The 19,847-nt window shown below is 36.7% G+C and overlaps 1 protein-coding gene and 1 pseudogene across 7 annotated transcripts in view; both read right to left on the bottom strand.

The window, feature by feature from the left end:
- CNOT4 (CCR4-NOT transcription complex subunit 4) overlaps window positions 1-19,847 on the bottom strand; it is a 137,956-nt gene that overhangs the window by 35,665 nt on the left and 82,444 nt on the right. For all 7 annotated transcript variants that reach the window (XM_045792585.2, XM_045792584.2, XM_045792586.2 and 4 more), the window contains one exon: window positions 908-965. In XM_045792585.2, the coding sequence (XP_045648541.1) occupies window positions 908-965 (58 nt within the window). The remainder of the gene's footprint in view (window positions 1-907; window positions 966-19,847) is intronic.
- LOC148110346 (signal transducer and activator of transcription 2 pseudogene) lies at window positions 6,458-19,537 on the bottom strand (annotated as a pseudogene).

The raw sequence follows: 19,847 nt of genomic DNA, 5'->3' as shown, positions 1-19,847 counted from the left end.
TTTGAATCCCTTAGATACTTATTAAAAAGCAATGTAGTGCTTTTATTTAAAATACCAATATTTACAATATCCTGAAAATTACATCCTTTACAGTGATTCTTAAGTTAATATGAAAAAAATCTTTAATGTTAACCTAAAATATACAAAGGATATACAGATTTTCAAATTCTTTTCTGGAACTTGTGAGCAAAAATTCTGGAAAAGCAGTGTATTTTAGATCCTCAAGTTTCTCACAAACATTGTGGGAAACTGGCCATTCTTTATAGAACAGATTAAAAGTACATTTTTCTGTACCAATGTAAGAAGGTGTACAGAAGCTTATGCAGTGAAAAACACACACCTAGACAAGATGATACAAAGGAGTATACAAAGATTAAGGCCTCACTCAGTATCAATGTGGATACGACTCTGAACTATTTGGTTTATTATTTCAAAGCCCACAGTCGTTTGGGGGAAAGGGAAAACTGTTGGGCAAGGACGCTGTGAGAAACAGAAAATTAAAGTTGACAACAAGCAACAAGGGGAGTGTATATAGCAGAGAAACAACTCTTAAAATCAAGAATGAAGAAGGCATGCTAGTCTGAGACCATTCTGGAGTAGGGTCAAAAAGACCAGTAGTATCAGTGGATTCTTAGGACACTAATATATCACCACACGGTACAATAGAACATGTGGTCATAAGGATAATTCTGAGTCATCAAGAAAGGGCTAAATTATACTCTTATGCAGTATATTCTACGGAAGAAAGGAAGACTATTTATAATAGATTTTAAAAAGATACCCACTAACAGTATTTTTAAATTGTCTCAGTATTTGAAGTATTTCCGACTACCTAGAAAATTCACTTGCTTAGAATGCCGTTTCAGGGAATGAAGATAAATGAAGCGATACAGAATCAAAATCTTACCTGCTGGGAATTATCACCATTCCCTATACTGAGAGAATCTGAAGGTTTGTCAATGGGGCTGTAAAAAGAAAACACATCAAATAAAATCAGAGTAAAGTCATTCTCACACAATGAAAACAAACTCCCCAAAAGCCAGAAAAACAGACATTTTATTATCTTAACATTTGTTGATGCACTATGATGTAAAGATATTAGCTGAGATGTTGAGGATACAAAGAAATAAAAGATCAAATTCATACCCTTGAACAACTTATATTCTAATTAGATTCTCCAAAAACAATGGGTGAAACAATAACTTATGAAAAAAAAAGTCCTGCCTAAAATGAGTACTACTGTACGTCAAAAATTTAACCCATTATTCGGTTTTGTGCACATGATAAACACATTCCCCATTAAAATTCTTGAAATAATACTCACCTATTTTTCCAGGTGTTTAACAGAGGGCATAAAAGTCACTCAAATGTTCTCTACAGGTTCTTAAGAGCAATAAATTTCCTTTACTACTTCAATATCCTACTTACAACCCTGAAGAAGGCATATATGTGTGTATAAATGCACACACACAAAACAGAAACTTTTGTGTAAACTATTTACTCTTAAACAAAGACATAAAACTTGACTTCCATATAGGGAAAATGAAGTACAACAATAAACTAACACAGAATTGATGACTTAAAAACAAAACAAAATCTTTACAAGTATTACAACAGTGACCTAGCGAGGCATTTCCATAACTGTATTTAACCTACCACATGAATAAAAGATAAGTATTAGTACCCAAATATTAATATGATATTACATATTAGAGCAAAACAAATTAAGATTCCAAATTTCTCAAAATTATTTTATTGGCTAGAAATATATACAAAGTTACCCTGATAGCCAGACAATTTACTGGTACCACATTTAATTACTCTAGAAAAATTTAACAAGGGCTAGTACCCAACGACAATACCCAGCGTATCTTCTGCATAAACATCACCAGATGCTTGTGACTCTTGACAAATAGGTCTGGGATTCACTAAATAGCACCTTTAGTTATTATTTTCACGAAACAGCAATACCATCAATTCATTTTATGGTCAAATGGCTATTACAAATAATTTTAAGATATAGCTTAGAGCCCACTAAGTTTGGAGACATTTGGGGAAATGAGATAGGTACATACCAACAAATATCAACCAGTGCCGATTACTATGTGAATTGTTTAAACCATAAATTCCACAGGTCTTTAAAAGAAAGAGAAGCCACCATAAGTGGGGCAATTAGAAACATTTCCTAGGGGAGTTCAAATTTATGCAGATCCTCAAAAAGATTTATACATTAGGAGAGGGAAGGGAAAAAGGAGAAAAGAACATTAAAGGTAGGAATAGCAAGTGTACCATGCATCAAAAAGTCACAGATGGGTTTGGGAAAAAGTTAAGTAATTAGTTAAGTAATTACTTTAGCTAACACACAGGATGATTTTGACAACAGTGGGAGGTAAAGATAGCCAAAGGGTAGACACCAGGGGCTAAGAGAAACTGTTGAGCATAGAAATGATATAAACAAAACAGTATTAGAAAGATTGGTGGTGGCATGAAGAACAGACTGGAACATAGTACAGATGATATGAGAAGAACTTGTTACATTTTCTAAAAAAATTTTTTATTGTGGTAAAGCAGACTTAATATAAAATCTACTTAACCATTTGTAAGTGCACAGTTCAGTGGTATTAAATACATTCCAACTTGTTGTACAACCATCACCACCATCTATCCCCATCTCTTTTTATCTCATAAAACTGAAATTCTATAAACTCCCCATTTTCTCCTCCCTCCCAGTCATTATAATTTTGACTACTCTAAATAACTCACATAAGTGGAATCATAGAGTATTTCTTTTCCTTCCTTTTAGAGCTGAATACTACTTTGTATTTATACCACATTTTGCTTGTCCGTGCATCTGGCCACGGACACTTGGACTGCTTCCATGTTTAAGCTACTGCGAGCTAGCACATAAGTGCACAAATATCTCTTCAAGGTACTGCTTTCAATTCTTTTTGCTGTATACCCAGAACTGGAACTGATGGGTCATATGGTAATTCTATTTTTAATTTTTAAGGAACTGCCATACTGTTTCCCACAGTAGCTGTACCATTTTTTTATGCCCACCCATAGAGCACAAGGGTTCCAATTTTCCACATCCCTTCCAACTCTCATTGTTTTCTGCTTTTTTACTTTTATTTTTTCCTTTTTTTACTGTTTCAAGTTTTTATTTACATTTAGATACAGAACTTAGTGATTCTGTTTTCTGCTTTTTTGGTGGTAGCCACACTAATGCATCTAAGGAGGTATCTCATTATAGTTCTGATTTGCATTGCCCTAATGATTAGTGATGTTCAGCATCTTCTCATGTGCTCAATGACCATCTGTCTATCTTCTTTGCAGAAATGTCTATTCAAGTCCTTTGTCTATTTTTGCATTAGGGTACTTGATTTTGTTGCTGTGTTTTAGGAGTGCTCCATATATTATGGTTATTAACCTTTTCTCAGACATATGACTTGCAAGTATTTTCTCCCATTCTGTGGGTTGCCTTTTTACTATGGACAGCGTCTTTTGAGTCACAAAATTTTAAAATTTTCATTAAGTCCAATTTGTCTATTTTTTCTTTTGTTACCTGTGCCTTTGGTGTCCCAGCCAAGAAATCATTGCCAAATCCAATGTTGTAAAGCTTTAGTCATGTGTTTTCTTTTAGTGGTTTTGTTGTGTGAAAGAATTTTTTTTTTTAAAGATTTTATTTATTTATTTGACAGAGATAGAGACAGCCAGTGAGAGAGGGAACACAAGCAGGGGGAGTGGGAGAGGAAGAAGCAGGCTCGTAGCGGAGGAGCCCGATGTGGGGCTCGATCCCATAACGCCGGGATCACGCCCTGAGCTGAAGGCAGACGCTTAACCGCTGTGCCACCCAGGCGCCCCTGTTGTGTGAAAGAATTTCAATCTAAAATAGAACCGGAGAATATAAGATGGATAATTTCACCCATGTGCCCCCAGGAAGGTAAACCTAAGGACTAAAAGACTGATTCCTCCAAAATGTCTGATTTACAGAAAGTGGACAGTGTTGAAATTTTCTTGGGTGGGAGGATGATCAGAGGTTGTCCTATATCGACCTTGGGAAGTTTTGCCAGAGGAATGGATGGAACATGGCTCAAACTGGATTGACCTCACATAATGGGACGACTTGAGCTTTGTTTGTGTGACTGGAATGATTTTAGTTTGGTCGGGAAAATTTTCAAGGCTGGTTTCCTGTTTTTGATTTTAGCGTACTCTTAACTGAACTCTCCCCTCTTTCCATTCCTTGCCCATAAATACAACCTACCAAAAAACCTTCAATGGACTCGCCTGTAGCATGCTACAGTTTGCTTGTTCCACATTGCAGTCCCTCTGCTATTCCTGAATAAACTTACCTTCCTGAGCTTGCCTAAGTTTCTCACTTTATTTATAGTCAATAATTATTTTAGGTCTTACAGTTAGGTCATTGATCCATTTTGAATTTTTGAGTATGGTCTTAGGTAAGGGTCCAACTTCATTCTTTTGCATGTAGATACCCAGCACCGTTTGTTGAAAAGACTTTTCTTTCCCCCACAGGGGAAAAGGGTCTTGGTACCTTTGTTAAAAATCATTTGACCCTATATGTGATGGTTTATTTCTGGGTTCTCTTTTCTACTCTACTGGAATATGTATCTGTCTTCATGGCAATCCCATGCTGTTTACATTACTGCAGATTTGCAGTTATGCTTAGAAATTAGGAGCTGTGGGCCCTCCAGTTCTTTTTTTTTCAAGATTATTTTGGCTATTCGGGGGTCCTTTGAGATTCCACATGAATTTTAGGATGGGTTTGTCTGTCTGCAAAAAAACCCACCATCAAACAAACACCATCACTGGAGCACCTGGGCAGCGCAGTCGGTTAAGTGTCTGACTCTTGGTTTCAGTTCAGGTCATGATCTCAGGGTGGTGAGATTAAGGCCCATGCTGGGCTCCGTGCTCAGCACTGAGTCTGCTTGAGATTCTCTCTCTCTCTCCCTTGACCCCTTCTGCTTGTTTGCTCTCTCCCTAAAATAAGTACATCTTTAAAAAAAAAATCACTGGGATTTTGATATGGAATGCACTGTGTAGATAGCTTTGGGTAAAAGCAACATTTTAATAATACAGTCTTCCAATCCATGAACATGGGATGTGTTTTCCTTTATGTATTTTTAATTTCTTTCAGCAATGTTTTGTATTTTCATTGTATAAATCTTTAACTTCCTTGCTTAGAAATTTCTAAGTATTTTATTTTTCTTGACACTGTCGTGAACAGAATTATTTTTGTAATTTCCTTTTCAACTATTCATTGTTCACATTTAGAAATACAACTGATTTGTGTGTTGACTTTGTACCCTGTACTAAATTCATTTATCAGTTTTAACCATTTGTTTATTTTGTGTGTGGAATCCGTAGGACCGTCTACATATTAAGACCATACTATCTACAAAGAGATAATATTACTTATTCTTTTTCTATTTAGATGTCTCTTCTTTTTCTTGGCTAATTGCTATGGCTGGAACATCCAATAATGTGTTGAACAGAAGTGGTAAAAGTGGTCATTTGCCTTGTTCCTCACTGTAGAGGGAAAGCTTTCAGTCTTTCACCACCGAGTATGATGTTCACTGTGAGTTCTTCATATACAGTTTTTATTATGTTGAGGTAGTTTCCTTCCTAGGTTGTTTGTCATGAAAAGGGTGTTCAATTTTGTCAAATGTTTTTTCTGCATCAATTGAGGTATCGTGTTTTTTATCCTACATTCTGTTGATATGACACATCAAATTGCTCAATTTTTTTTTATGTTAAACCATTCTTGCATTCCAGGAATATACCCCCACTTTATCATGGTTTATAACTCTTTTAATGTGCTGGATTCTGTTTGATAGCATTTTCTTGAAGATTTTTGCATCAATGTAAACAAGGAGTACTGGTCTGTGGTGTCTTTGGCATTGGTACCAGAGTTATGCTGGCCTCAGAATGAGTTAGGAAATGGTCCCTCCTCCTCAATTTTTTGGAAAAGTTTGAGAAAGACTAGTATTAGTTCCTCTTTAAATGTCTGGTAGAATTCACATTTTCTTTGTTGGAAAATTTTTGATTAGTGATTTGATCACCTTAGTAATTATATGTCTACTCATATTTTTCAATTTCTTCATAATAGTTTTGGTAGGTTTTGTGTTTCTAGGGATTTGTCCATTTCATCTAGGTTATCCAGTGTGTTGGCATACAACTGTTCACAGTACTCTCTTATAATTTTTTTTATTTCTGTAGAATCTGCAGTAATATCCCCACTTTCATTTCTGATTTTAGTAAAATTTGAGCCTTTTCTGTGGTTTTTCATAATCTAAACCTAACTGAAGGTTTGTCGATTTTGTTGATCTTTTCAAAGAACCAACTTTCAGTTTCACTGTTTTTCTCTACTGTTTTTCTACTATTTCATCTTCCTCTGCTTTAATCTTTACTTCCTTCCTTCTGCAAGCTTTGGGTCTAGTTTTTTTTTTTTTTTTTAATTTTTTTATTTCCTTAAGTTGTAAAGTAAGGTTATTGACTTTGAGTCTTATCCGTTTTTTAACGTAAGCATTCATAGCTCTAAATTTCCCTCTTCGCATCCCCTTTGCGATTTCCCATAAGTTTTGATGTTTTACTTACATTTTCATTCATTTCTAAGTATTTTCCAATTTCCCTTGTGATTTTTCTCTTTAATCCATTAGTTAAGAGTGTTAATTTCCACAATTTTTTGAATTTTCCAGATTTCCTTTTGATAATGATTTCTAACTTTATCCAGTATGGTATCTAGATTTTTAAATCTACTGACACCTAATTTGTGGCCTAACATACAATCTTATCCTGGAAAATGTCCATGTAAACTTGAGAATGATGTGTATTCTGTTGTTGGAGAGAGTGTTCTATATGTGTCTGTCAGATTCAGCTGAGTTATTCTATTGTTTAAATTCTCTCCTTAGTGGGGCGCCTGGGTGGCTCAGTCGGTTAAGTGTCTGCTTTTGGCTCAGGTCATGATCCCGGAGTCCCAGGATCGAGCCCCAAGTCGGGCTCCCTTCTCAGTGGGGAGTCTGCTTCTCCTAGTCCCTCTGCCCCTTCTCCCGCTCGTGTGCTCATTCTCTCGCAAATAAATTAATTTAAAAATATTTTTTAAAAATAAATTGTCTCCTTACTGATCTTCTATCTGGTTATTATATCCGTTCTTGTGAGTGGGGTACTGAAGTCTTCAACTACTATTGTAGAACTACCTCTCCCTTCAAATCTGTGAGCTTTTGCTTCACATATTTTGATGCTTGGGCCTTAGGTGCATAAAGGTTTAAACTGTTCTATCATCTTGCTGTATTAATATACAATGTCCTTTGTCTCTCTTGATTTAAAGTCTATTTTGTTTGATAGAATAGCCACCCCTGACCTCTCTCGTGTACTATATTCATGAATTATCTTTTCTCATCCTTTCACTTTCAACCTGTTTGTGTCTCTAGGTCTAATGTGAGTCTCCTGTAGATAGCATATAGTTGGATCATGTGTCTTTATCCATTCTGCCAATTTGTCTTTTGACTAGAGTTGAATTCATTTACATTTAGAGTAATTACTGATAAGGTAGTGATCATGCCCTTTATGCCATTTGATTTCTACATGCCTTATAGCTTCCCCCCCTTCAAATTCCTCCATTACTGTCTTCTTTTGTGTTTAGCTGACATTTTTCTAGCGAAATGTTTAAATTCCTTTCTCATCTCCTTTTGTGTATATCTTAGAGCTACTTTCTTTGTTATCATGGGAATTATATTTAACATCCTAAAGTTTTAATACTCTAAATTTATATCAACTTAATTTCAATAACATACAAAAACTCTGCTCCTTTACAGTTCAATCCCAACCCCTTTTAGTTTTTACACTAATATATTGAACCTTAAATGTACTGGTTTCTTAAATCATGTAGGAAACAAAGTATAGTTACAAACCATTGTTACAAGCACACTAGTTTTTATATTTGCCCATTTATTTACCTTTACTAGTGTCCTTTCATTTCACCTTGCAGGACTCCCTTGAGCATTTCTTGCGGGCACATCTAGAGATCACGAACTCCCTCAGTTTTTGTTAAGGTGGGAATGTCTTAATTTCTCTCACACTCTTTAAGGACAGTTTTGCTGGATAGAGAATTCTTGGTTGACAGTTTTTGTCTCTTAGCACTCTGAATATATTGGCCCACTGTCTTCTGGCCTTCATAGTTTCTCATGAGAAATATGCCGATAATCTTATTGAAGAATCCTTCCACATGATGATTAGCAACTCCTGCTGCTTTCAAGATTCTTCTTGTCTTTGGCTTTTTACTAAAATTTTGATTTGACTTTTTTTGATTATGAAATTTTGAATGATTTTTGATTGAAAACCATGTGTGTCAATGTTCGTCTCTTTGAGTTCATTTTAATTAGAGTTCCTTAAGGTTGTCCCATGTTTATATTCATTTCTTTCATCAAATTTGGGAAGTGTTCAGCTTCCCCCCCCCCCCCAAATATTCTCTCTGCATCTTTCTCTCTCTTCTCCTTCTGGAACTCTGACAATGCATACACTGGTCTGCTCGATGGTGTCCCACAGGTCCCTTAGGCTCTGTTTGCTTTTCTTCAGTCTTTTCTCTTTGTGTTCCTCAAACTCATCATAATATTTCCATTGCCTTTTCTTCAAGTTCACAGATTCTTCTACCTAATCAAATCTGCCTTTGAATCCTCTAGTGAATTTTTCATTTAAATTACTGTACTTCTCAGATCGAGAATTTCTTTTTGGTTTCCTACTTTTTTATCGATATTTCCCTTTTGTTCATACTTTTTTTTCGTACTTTCTCCACAGCTTCTTTCAGTTCCTTAGGAATCTTTAAAAGAGTTGCTTTAAAAGTCTTTGTCTACTGTATCTGCCATTGGGTTTTTTTCAGGGACAGCTTCTGTTGATCATTCTTTTCTTTTGAATAAGCCATGCTTTTCTGTTTCTTTTACATGCGTAACTGTGATTTTTTATTGAACACTGGCCATTTCAGCCTAGTAACATAGTACCTCTAGAAATCAGGTTCTCCCCCTTAAACTGTTTGCTTTTTGTGTTGTTTACTTTTTTGCAGGCTGTCTCTGTGCAAAAGATCAACCCTAGGTATAAATTTAAAGTCTTCTTAGGTCTTTTCTGAGCCTTTTTCTGGCCATGCACAAACCCTACATTTCCCCATATATGCAGTTGTTTTTGAATGTCCTAGTCTTTAATATCTACTACCCAAGGAGAAAAAGGACAAACTGAAAGGGGAAAAGAGGGGAAGGGCACTAGTCCTTTAAGTCCCCTGGTATCATTTCAGCCAGAGGAGGAGGGGCTTGCAACAATGGTTGCCTGCTTCTTTGTCTGCACCTCTGTGATCAGAAGCAGTAATCAGCAATTAGAGTAAAGATCCTCAATATAAGAAAGACAGGGTCTGTTTGCCCACCCTCGCTCCTGCAAGCTAATGCAGTCTGCTCCAGGAATATGTACACTGCTGCCTGCCACATGACTGGGGGTAGAGGATAGATAGCTGCTTTGGCCTAAGAGCTGAAACTGACCAAAATTAACCCAAGTCTTTCTATGGAATTTGCAAGCCTTCAACAGATTTCAGAGTTCCAAAATAGCTACATCAGACAGATTCTCCCAGTGCAATTGTTGTCCAGGTGGGGAGACAGAATCTTGGTGCTAACTACTCCACCTTAGTCCCCAAACTTGCACTATTCTTATGAGAACAAAGGCTTAAAGGTAGGGGAAACAGAAATAATGGAAACAAAAGGATGAAAGCAAGACAGTACAAAGGAAGAATTGCAGTGTCTTCATCTCAGTTCAGGTTTTCAGCCACCACCACTAACGAGCACTAAATAGTAATTTTCAATATAGGTAAGGTTAGTCTCTAATGTAAAGGGCAATATATCAAAATACTGCATTCAGAATAAATCTTGATGTTGTTTCTGGATTGCAACTAATGAGAACAACTTATATCATCTAGTCCACCATGCCAATTGAGGTTTCATAACTACTGACTGATAGCATTTGATGCTTTACAAGGGAAAGGTTTACCGAAGATGCTTAAAAATTTCTAGATCAGTGTCATCAAACCAAAGACAGCTGCTAAAAAAACCAGGATTGGAACAAAGTATCAGTAAGCTTATGTTCCACTCAATTTTAATATATTCTTCAATTTACCTTAAAATTAACTATTCAAGGAATAATAAATGAAAAGCTTTAAGAATAATGATACAACTAGAAATTGTTTTTATTTCCTATGTGGGCTGCAAAAAGTCAATTATAGTTAAAGCTGCCATTGTAAGTGCAACTTTATCAGTGCAAAGAAAATACAGATGGGAGAATCCCTGCAAATGCCTGTATAATTTCAGGAGAAAGAAAAATATATTTACAAATTCCAGTTCCAATAAATGTGAACTCCTTGGATCTCTAATGGCTGGACAGGTAACACTTATATCAAAGCTACCACTAACAAGTCCGAGTTCTCACAACTTCCCTAGTACTAGGTGTTGAACTTCCTTCCTCATCAAGCTCTCTGTCTGCTTAAGTTATAGCCATATTAAGTATTTGCTGTTTTATATTCAACATCCACCAACCCATTATCACGCCAAGAAGGTTAAGAAAGTAAAATAAACTTTAATAAATACCATATTTATAAGGAAGAAAGACACCTACTCCATGAAATGGACTATTCTCTGGTCAAGAACTGCCAAGTCCTCATGATATCAGATAAAAGAAGATCGGGTACACTAAAATAAACTGCACAGGGCTTTTTTATTTAAAAACAAGTAAACAAAAAATCTACAGGTTTTCTTTTCTTTTCTAAGTCAGCACAAAGTTTATTAGCCACTTCGATTCAGAAAGGCCTCTTTCTGAAGAAGTCTGTTTCTCTAACACAAGCAGGAAACACCAAAATGCACAGGGGCCCCACTTTCATTTGCATCTCAAATTACACTAGAAGCATATCATAGAGCAACGGTAGTTGTCTCCTGGGGTTCCCTGGGAATGGCTCTAGAATAGGCTCCAGCTTCAGTTCTGGTCCCAGGATTGGCTCAGGCACTCTTTGTGCCACTGTGCCTAGTGTGGACTCCAGTGCTGGCCCCAGATCCAGTCCTGCCTCAAGCAGTGGCTCTAACTCCAGGCCTAGCTCTGACTGGCCCTTATGCCATCCGGGCTCCAGCTCTAATGAAACCAATTCTGGCTCCAGCTTAAGCTCCAGTGGTTGTTGCCACTCATCCACCCGTCTACAGACAGCACAAGGAGCTTATGTTTCAGGTATTTCCTCTGTTCCTGGGGATTAACTTTCTGCTGGTGGTAATACCCAAAAGCCTCACTCCAGGGGATCCAGGGGTGGAGGAAGTACAGCATATTCTCATGTATGTTCTCCCTCAGTAAGCAGTTGGTCGTGCTGGATGAGTTCGGTTAGCAGGAGTGATGGCAGTACCTCCCTGCTGTTGGGCGGCACAGAGTAAATCACCTCATCACTGTCCTCATGTTCCACACTGGAGCAGGTAATGCCCCCTTCCAATGACTCACTGAAATGTAGTAGGAAGGCAGCAGAGATGGGTCTTCTTCAGCAGCTAGTGCTCCTGGCTCCAGCTCACAAAGCCCATGATATGGCCATCACTCCACAGATTCCTCAGGTGGTCATGTACCAGGTACAGATTTTTGTGCAATGATGTCCAGAATGGTAGCTTGCATGGGGAGGCGGTGGTGCTCTCTTGCTTAGTGAAGTCAGCCCAGGACAATATACCCTCGATCCTAGAGTTCTGCCCAGCTTGTCCCTCAGCATGCTCAGCTGCTCCAGGTCAAGGTCTCGGCCAAACCAGGAGGAGAACTGCCAACTGAGAGCAGGGCCCAGCAAGCTCCAAGAGGGCTTTGGGCGGGGTGCTAGAAAAGACTGCTGATTCTGAAGGTTTAAGCTGAGCAGACTGAACCAGAGAACCAAGGCCCAAGCAATTGAGTAGCTTCATGTTAGAAATAATCACACAAAGGGTATCTGTTTTCGGCTCTTGCTTCAGACCCTGGTAGGTGTATCCAACCATGATGCTGATAATGTGCAGTTCCCCTGTCACTCTCAGCAGCCCCTAACGCTGCCCCTTCTGGAGCCAACTGAATGTTGTTCTACCAGAGTTAGGTAGCCAAAATTACACATTAAACCCTGACTCTGCCCCTTCTCAGGGGTCAAAGTTTTCTTGTTTGAAGTCAGAATGCTGAACTTCTGGAGACCTTATAACTGAGGATTCCTGTCAATGGGGACTTCAGTAGTCAGTGACCCACTGCCTTCCTGGAATCTCATCAGCAGCCTTGTAGGACAGTAAACTTCTTCCCACTCTTGAAGATGAAGGGCTGGTGGGGAGTTTGGGGCATGCAAGGCTGGGTTTCTACCACAAAGGCTTTGTGAAGTAGACACTTCAGCAACTCTGTAAACAGGATCTTCAGCAGGTTCACCTCTTTGGTTAGAGAGTCATCCTGATAGCTAACCAGGTGACTCAGTCCCTTCAGCTCCTCCAGCACCTAATACAGATGAAAAACAACAGCTTTCCTCCAGCTGTGAAAACTTCTCCAACTGTTCCATCTGTGGTCCAGGTGGGCTCCAATGCAGGCATTTTGCTGCTTGACTTTCTATGCCTCCAACTCTGGCAGTAGCTTGATTGGGATAGGTAATTGGCTTAGCAGTGCTTTAAAGGCATCCAGAACCTCCCTTTTCTTTTTGTCCAATTCATGGGGTTTCCTCCAGAAGCTGCTAATGTCTGGTCTCATGGAGGTCTAAAGAGGACATCCTCACTGGGGCTGCGTCTTCTATCAGAGGTAGAAGACATCCTTGTGGTCTTTCAGTTGGCTGATGGATTTCACCAGCTTCTCCATCTTAGCACTTAATTCCAGGTTCCAGGATTCAATCTCCTGCTGCTGGCTCTCCACAGGTACTTTGAGGTCTGCCTCTCCTTGCTCCGACTGAGCCCTCTGAGCCTGAATCAGAATTAGAGAGATTAAACATCATCTCAGCCAACTGGGTAGGGCCCTGAGGAAAGGCCTGACAGTCCCAATAGAATTTTCACAAGTTCTGCTGTAGCAACAAGCACTCAGGGTCCTGGCTGCAGCAGGCACACTCAAGAGTTCATTTGGTCCAAGAACTGAAGGAATGGTATTGTTAGCCTTGGAATCATCGTTGCCCAGTAATAATGCTGAGAGAAAGAGAAATCAAAACACCTAACGTCTTTAAATACCACACAACTGACTGAAAAGCACTGGACTCAAGTGTTAGGGACTAAGCAGTTCTAAAAGGTAGGTGGGTGTCATAACACAATCAAGGTATTTCCAGAAGGCAATGCTGTGTGTGTAAATATCTGTAAATGAAAATTTGTAAACATGTAACATCTTCATATAAATAGTCTTACTGAGTTTTTTTTAAAGTTCTAGTCCTAAATAGTTCTGAAATCTATAGTGAGATTACAGATTTCTCAGGAGTAAATATTTTTCAACTAACCCGAAATTTGGAATCCAGTGCTATGGGGCGTTAAAAAAAATGTGTTATTTATTTTTTTGAAATATAAAAATATAGAGTGTGTATTCAGAATCTGTTTCTGGAGATGCTGATTCATTTAGTCTAAACTGCAACACCTGATATCTGATATTACTACACTAGTGCAAGTGAAGAGGAACACTGTTACTGGATTATAAAGCTAGAAGGAATCATTAATATCAAATTCAAAAGGTTTTACAGATAAAGAAACTACGATCTACAAGTATCTGCAAGTAGGCAGTGTGACACCACTACACCTGTTTGGATCTTCAGATGCTAGCTTCTAACTTGCCCCAAAGACAGTGTTCAGATTTGACTTCTTTCTACTTCTCGGTGGAGATGCCACCAAATTCCTGAAAAGAGTCTCTTGGCGGCTTTCTAAAATTTGCAACATAAAACAAGTAGTTACATAGGAGAAAAATCAAAGAAAAGACCACTTTCCAGACTGGGAGCGGGACAGAAAAAATACTGAGAAGGTCTAGTTCTCATGTTCGTCACACTGAAAAGACAAAGTCTCCATGACTGTGCTAATTATGGTTGCATTTCAGAAGTAAGGTATAATTTAAAGTCAATATAATGGACATTTCCAAATTTCACTGACATGTTACTGTATATACAAATACATATTCACACTGCTCCTAAATTAAATACTCCATATTCATTTAGAAGAATTCATTTTAATTTTTCGTGCTTGCCCGTCTTAAATAACTGAGTCAACTTTTGCTACTGCAACGGACAAATTTAAGTTACAGACAGGTAGCTTGCCTTTACAGTTTATTTGATACAGGCTTCAAATATACATTAACATTTCAAGTATTACTTTACTACTAAAATATGGCCACCTTTTACATAATGTGGCACAATGAGCTATTAACATGGTAAGAAAAAAATGTGTCAATAATCTGAACTGATTATAGTTTGGCAAGTATGATTTTTAACTGGAATTTTCTCAATAATTCCAGGATGTACTGAGCATGAGTGAAAATAAATGTTTTGATTACTAGTAAAAAAAAAAATTCAATTATTCTTTTTTTTTTCAATTATTCTTAATATTAAAGTTGAAAGATAAACATCCACCATCCTGAACATACAGGCTATGGCCAGCTTTCAAAAGCAGCCAGTAAAACTGTCTCCATCTATTCATTTTAATTTTGTATTTCAGTAATAAAGGTTAATCTTTTAAAAGATACTATATACTTAAATAGAATTTAAACACACAATTGCTCATTTAACTATCCATCCCCCCACACTCATTATACCCCACCCTCTGGAAAAAAAAAAATACCAGTGGCTCTCTAACTTTTTTGAAAATATTCTACGTAGGTGGAATAGGACACCAGAACTCGCTTACTAGTTTTCCAGTATGTATGTGCACATGTGCAGTAACTTTGTATTTCCAAATACAGAATGGGAATAAAATTTCTTAAGAGAAATAAGAAAAAAGACTCTGAGAAAAAAGGTCAGAAAAATCTTTTAGCTCACTAATTTTAATATACACACCCAATTTTCGTAAATCTTACTAATTCATCTACTTAGTTTACTAATAAGTAGCTCTGAGTTTCATGTTAAAAAAAAAGGGAACTACAAACCATTTATCTATTATAAAAGGGGGAATTGCCTTTTTGGGGATCCATTTTTTTAAAAAAATGTAGGCCACCTCTCATGGCACCTGTCCATAGTTTGAGAATCACTGCTGAAATCACCTCTATCTGTAAGTACCAGCACACACTAGTGTAATCTATAATTATTATTAGGTCATGGGTCCTCTCTCCAGAAAAATGTACACACACACACACACACACACACACACACACACACACACTGTCTGATAAATTTCAGAGAGTTCACAGATGTGCCAAAGCCTATTCATGATTTAACAAGCTCTATGCGAGACTATTTTCAACAAGTCTCTGGACTGTACCTTTTCTAAATCATACCTGACCAAATGATGTCGGGGTAGGAAAACAAGATTCATGCAGGGAACACTACCATTCTGCTGAATAAATAAGGCACTCTGACTATGCCCGCAGTCTATCAAAGCTTATACCTGATTTTCAATATAGATAAGCCATGTTTTTAAAAAGACATGCATTCTCCTTTGATGTAATAAAAACTGACAAATTCCTATAGCCATTTTCCTTTCTTTAGCTTTTCCTCTACTGCCACCAAACCGTGGTTTAAGAATAAGCTTTTGCTTAAAATACCATTAACTCCTTGGGTGTATAGTATATCCAATTTATCCTGAGATAATAAGCCTTACAGACCCGAGATCTTCAAGGTCAAACTACATATTACTTGCGACACAGTCTTCCTTAAGTCAATTAGTTTGATTCAGGTTAGAGTTTCTGATTCATGTTAAAAGTCTCTTAAGAATTTTACCTTTTCTAGACAGAGCAGTGGCAGAGTGGGAGAATGAGCCTGGGCATCAAAATGACAGAAACTTTGGTCAGAATCTGATCTGTCACTTATTTGTGTAGGACACTGGTGAATTATTTAAACTCTCTGAGACTTGCCAGGCCCAGTTTTCCTTGCCAGTAAGTAGTAAGGTAACAATGATATGTACCACACCGGACAGCTGAGACTGAAGGCGCACAAAAGACACCAACCCTCTTCTCACCTAAGTTTGAAGGTGAACATCCCCACACTCCTTCAATGGTGGCTTGTCTAAGCTACAATATCAAGTCATAACCACTTACCTTGAGTGATCTATATACCCAGTAATTTGCTCCCCAAATTCTTATGTAGGCCTCTGCACTGTCCCTGGGCACAGCAGCCCATCTAGCTACTATTCCTTTCACAGTTTTCAGGTGGGGCACAGTGTCTCAACCTAAATGAAGGTATTTCAAAGTCCCAAACTTAAAACAGCCAGTCCTTAAGCATCACTACTTCATGCCTTATCTCATCATTTGTATTCATCATTTCAAAGTAACATTAATATAGAAAAGTAGCACATCTATACTCCATCTAACTGACATACTCTGGAATGCATCATAATGGGGGGTGGTGAGAACAAATGACATATTCCCTCTTATAATTTATTGTTCATTTAAGTAAAACAGGTATAAGACACACTACAGAAACTTCACTTATATATGTGTATCAGGACCATGTCAGGGTTCAGTGAGGATTCAGTAGATATGATACTCTTTAATATTTGTGCTCTGGCTTAATTAGAAATAAGAGGAAACTACATTTTAGGTTTAGTGTCAATTCATAAGGTTCCAGGTTTTGTTTTCCTGCAATTCTTGTAGAACTGCTATTCACTACATGTGAATGATGAGAAGAGACAGAAAGAAACCATTCTTTTTCTTTTTTCCCTAGAAAGCTTAATTCTCAACTTATCCTGAATAAGAAAAACGTATCTCCTGGGTAGGACCATGGAAAGAGTCATACTGTTCATCTTTCTAACTTGACAAGTCTTCCCTATGGGAAGAAGGAAATTATCTACAAATTCATCCCCACCACTATACCCTGTATAGTGAAAATGTGGAAATGGAGACCAAAGCAGACCTTCAGTAGTACTGACAGTCAGTTGAACTTAATCTTTTGCAGGGGTTGGCATGGAAAGAAAACAAGCTACAGGAGCTTGCCAAAACAAGAACTGTCTGTACCTTGGGCCATCAACTGTCCTTAAATTTGGGGGACCTGAATTAAACCAACAAAAAATAACCCTTCTCCATCCCCAAAGAAACCTCCCTATATTGTGGACTTATGCAAAGCACAGGTAACCATGTCAAAATTCATTCTGGTCCTAGCTGAGGGTTCAGTAACACTGGCTTTGGGCAGTTATTAAATGAGTACGTTGTTTTAAATCTCCCTTTCTCTTCCTTTTTACTCCGTGGTATCTAGACATTCCCCTCCTGATACTGAAATAGTTATAAATGTGCTCTGACTGTACTTTATATGAAGGCAAAGTCAATAATATATTAGTAAATCTAATAATAACTGATCACAAAAAAATAAGATGAAGAAAAACTACTTGTTATAAACGCCAAAAGGACATTTAGTAAATGTCAATTTTCACTTTCAATCTAAAGAAAAAAACTCAACAAATTAACAATAACAGGGTATTGTCATTATCGCAAATAAATGGTCAAAATCACATTTACAAGCGAATAAAACACTGGAGACAGTCTTATAAAATAGGGAGATAGCCCTATAAAGAATGAGACAAGGATGCCTGAGAGCACCACTTTCTAACACTGGTCTTTAATTTTTAGCCTCGAAATTCTCAAATAGGAAGAGGTGGTGGTGGGAGATGCAATACAATAAAGCAGGAAAAACACACCAACAAATTCTTTTCTAAGAGACACAAAAGACTTGGAGAGATATACCATACTAATGGCTAAGAAAACTCAATGTTATATTGCAGAACAGAAATTCTTCCAAAATTGATTTATAAATTCAAGTACTTTGAAACACAAATAGAATGGTCAACTAATTGGGAAAAGTGAGTTCTATATAATGCACATACAACACTTAAATACATCAATAAAACATAACAAACAGATACGATTCACAATCTATAAGAAGTTCATTCACTCTATTAATCAGATACAAATTAAAATGAGACAGCTTTTTTTATCAAATTGGAAAATGTGCAGAAAAAATATTCAATTCAAGGAAATAGGTACTCATCATCTTTGACTCAGCAGTTCTACTTCAAAGAGCATCAAAGCTATAACCAAAATGTTTATATGAAAAAATGTTCATCACAGTGTCATAAATAAGAGCACCAAAATGAAAATAATATACACCATCAGGAGGTTGCTTTAATAAATTTCAAATGCTCATGTATAATGAAATACCATGCAGCCATAAAAAATTATGTTTTCATGACAAAGGAAAATATTCATAATAATGAGTATTAAGCTTTGAAACATAACAAACCAATGTATTTTGGTATATATACATTCACAAGAAGGAAAAGGACTACAAAGAAATACACACTGCAGGAAACACATCAAATCATTTTCAGGGAAAATGTCTTGAGTATTGAGATCACATACAATATTTACTTTCTTCCGTATGCTTTTATATATTTTTCAAATTTTCTTAAGTAGAAACATATTACTTTTGTATTTGAGAAATAAAAAACATTATCTCAAAGAGATAATCTAAATTTTAAATTTCTGGTCTGAATTCTCTAGGGGCTATAAACCCAGAATATGGTTTTAATTAGAATGACATTTTTAATGAAAACAGTGATGTATATAAACGTTAAAAGCATCTGAAATAATTTTTTACTACAATAACCCCATTCTTATATGAAGCACTACTGAGCTAGCAACCAATGAGGTAAGTAATAGAATATGGTTCATAATAAAATAAACATCGAGGAGTAGAAAGGAGTAGGTACAAAAAAATCAACGGAAAGGGTCAAAGTTTATCATTTCGAAAAGATTTCTTTCGGACTTAGCTTTAATTCTTAGCTTTGATATAAACAAATTTCACATAGTTTACTATACAGTAATTTTATGTTTTGCTTTGTGGCCTCTTATATATATATTTATATACACGTGTATGTACATGTGCATATGAGGGTGTGTATATAAACAAATCTTGATAGCCTTTTAAATAATCTTTACCATCAAAGTGAATAATTTAACAAGGACTTCAAGAATTTAAATACAAGAATAAGTAGTTGAAGAAACTGACCTGACAACAATGTATATAGTTATTATTAGCTATATTTGAAAAACGGCCCTTATATTACCTTAGTGCTAAATGCTAGACTATAACAAGTAACAACCAGACATTTAGAATATCACTTTAAACAAATTTAACTTTGGAATAAGTTTTTAAAAAAAGAAAATCAACACACCTAAATTAATTATAGCTATTTACTTTAAATGAATTGATTTTATAAAAATTAAACTTATCAAATTAAAAAAAAATTACAAGATCCTAACACATCAAACTTAAGGAACATTCAGGATAGAGTACAACCCCAAAATTATTGTTTTTATTAATCATACCATTTTCTGACAGGCCATAACCAAATATAACCCAAAATGTGAAGATTACCATATCAGAATGAGACTCAGTACCTTAGACTATAAATTTATTTAAACATTGACATAATACAGGTCTACACAAAAATAAGTTGTTTCATAGATGAATAAGATTCTGAATCCTCCTCATTCAGAGGACATAAGACGTTAATGATTCCTGCGACTAGAAAATCACAAATATTTGTTTCCTCAACATACAATGTTCCAGATAACTCCCACTCCCCCTTTTACAATGTGTTCCCCCTCATTATATCGGGGGGGGGAACCTTAATTAGGTAATAAGAGCCTGTCATTAACCAACATCCCTTAATTCCTTTTTTTTTTCA

The sequence above is a fragment of the Ursus americanus genome, chromosome 3 (assembly GCF_024610735.1).
Source record: "Ursus americanus isolate L20-20 chromosome 3, mUrsAme1.1.p, whole genome shotgun sequence".
Classification (NCBI taxonomy): Eukaryota; Metazoa; Chordata; class Mammalia; order Carnivora; family Ursidae; genus Ursus; species Ursus americanus.
Note: the sequence above shows the minus strand (reverse complement) of the source record. Positions and strands in the feature narration are given on the sequence as shown.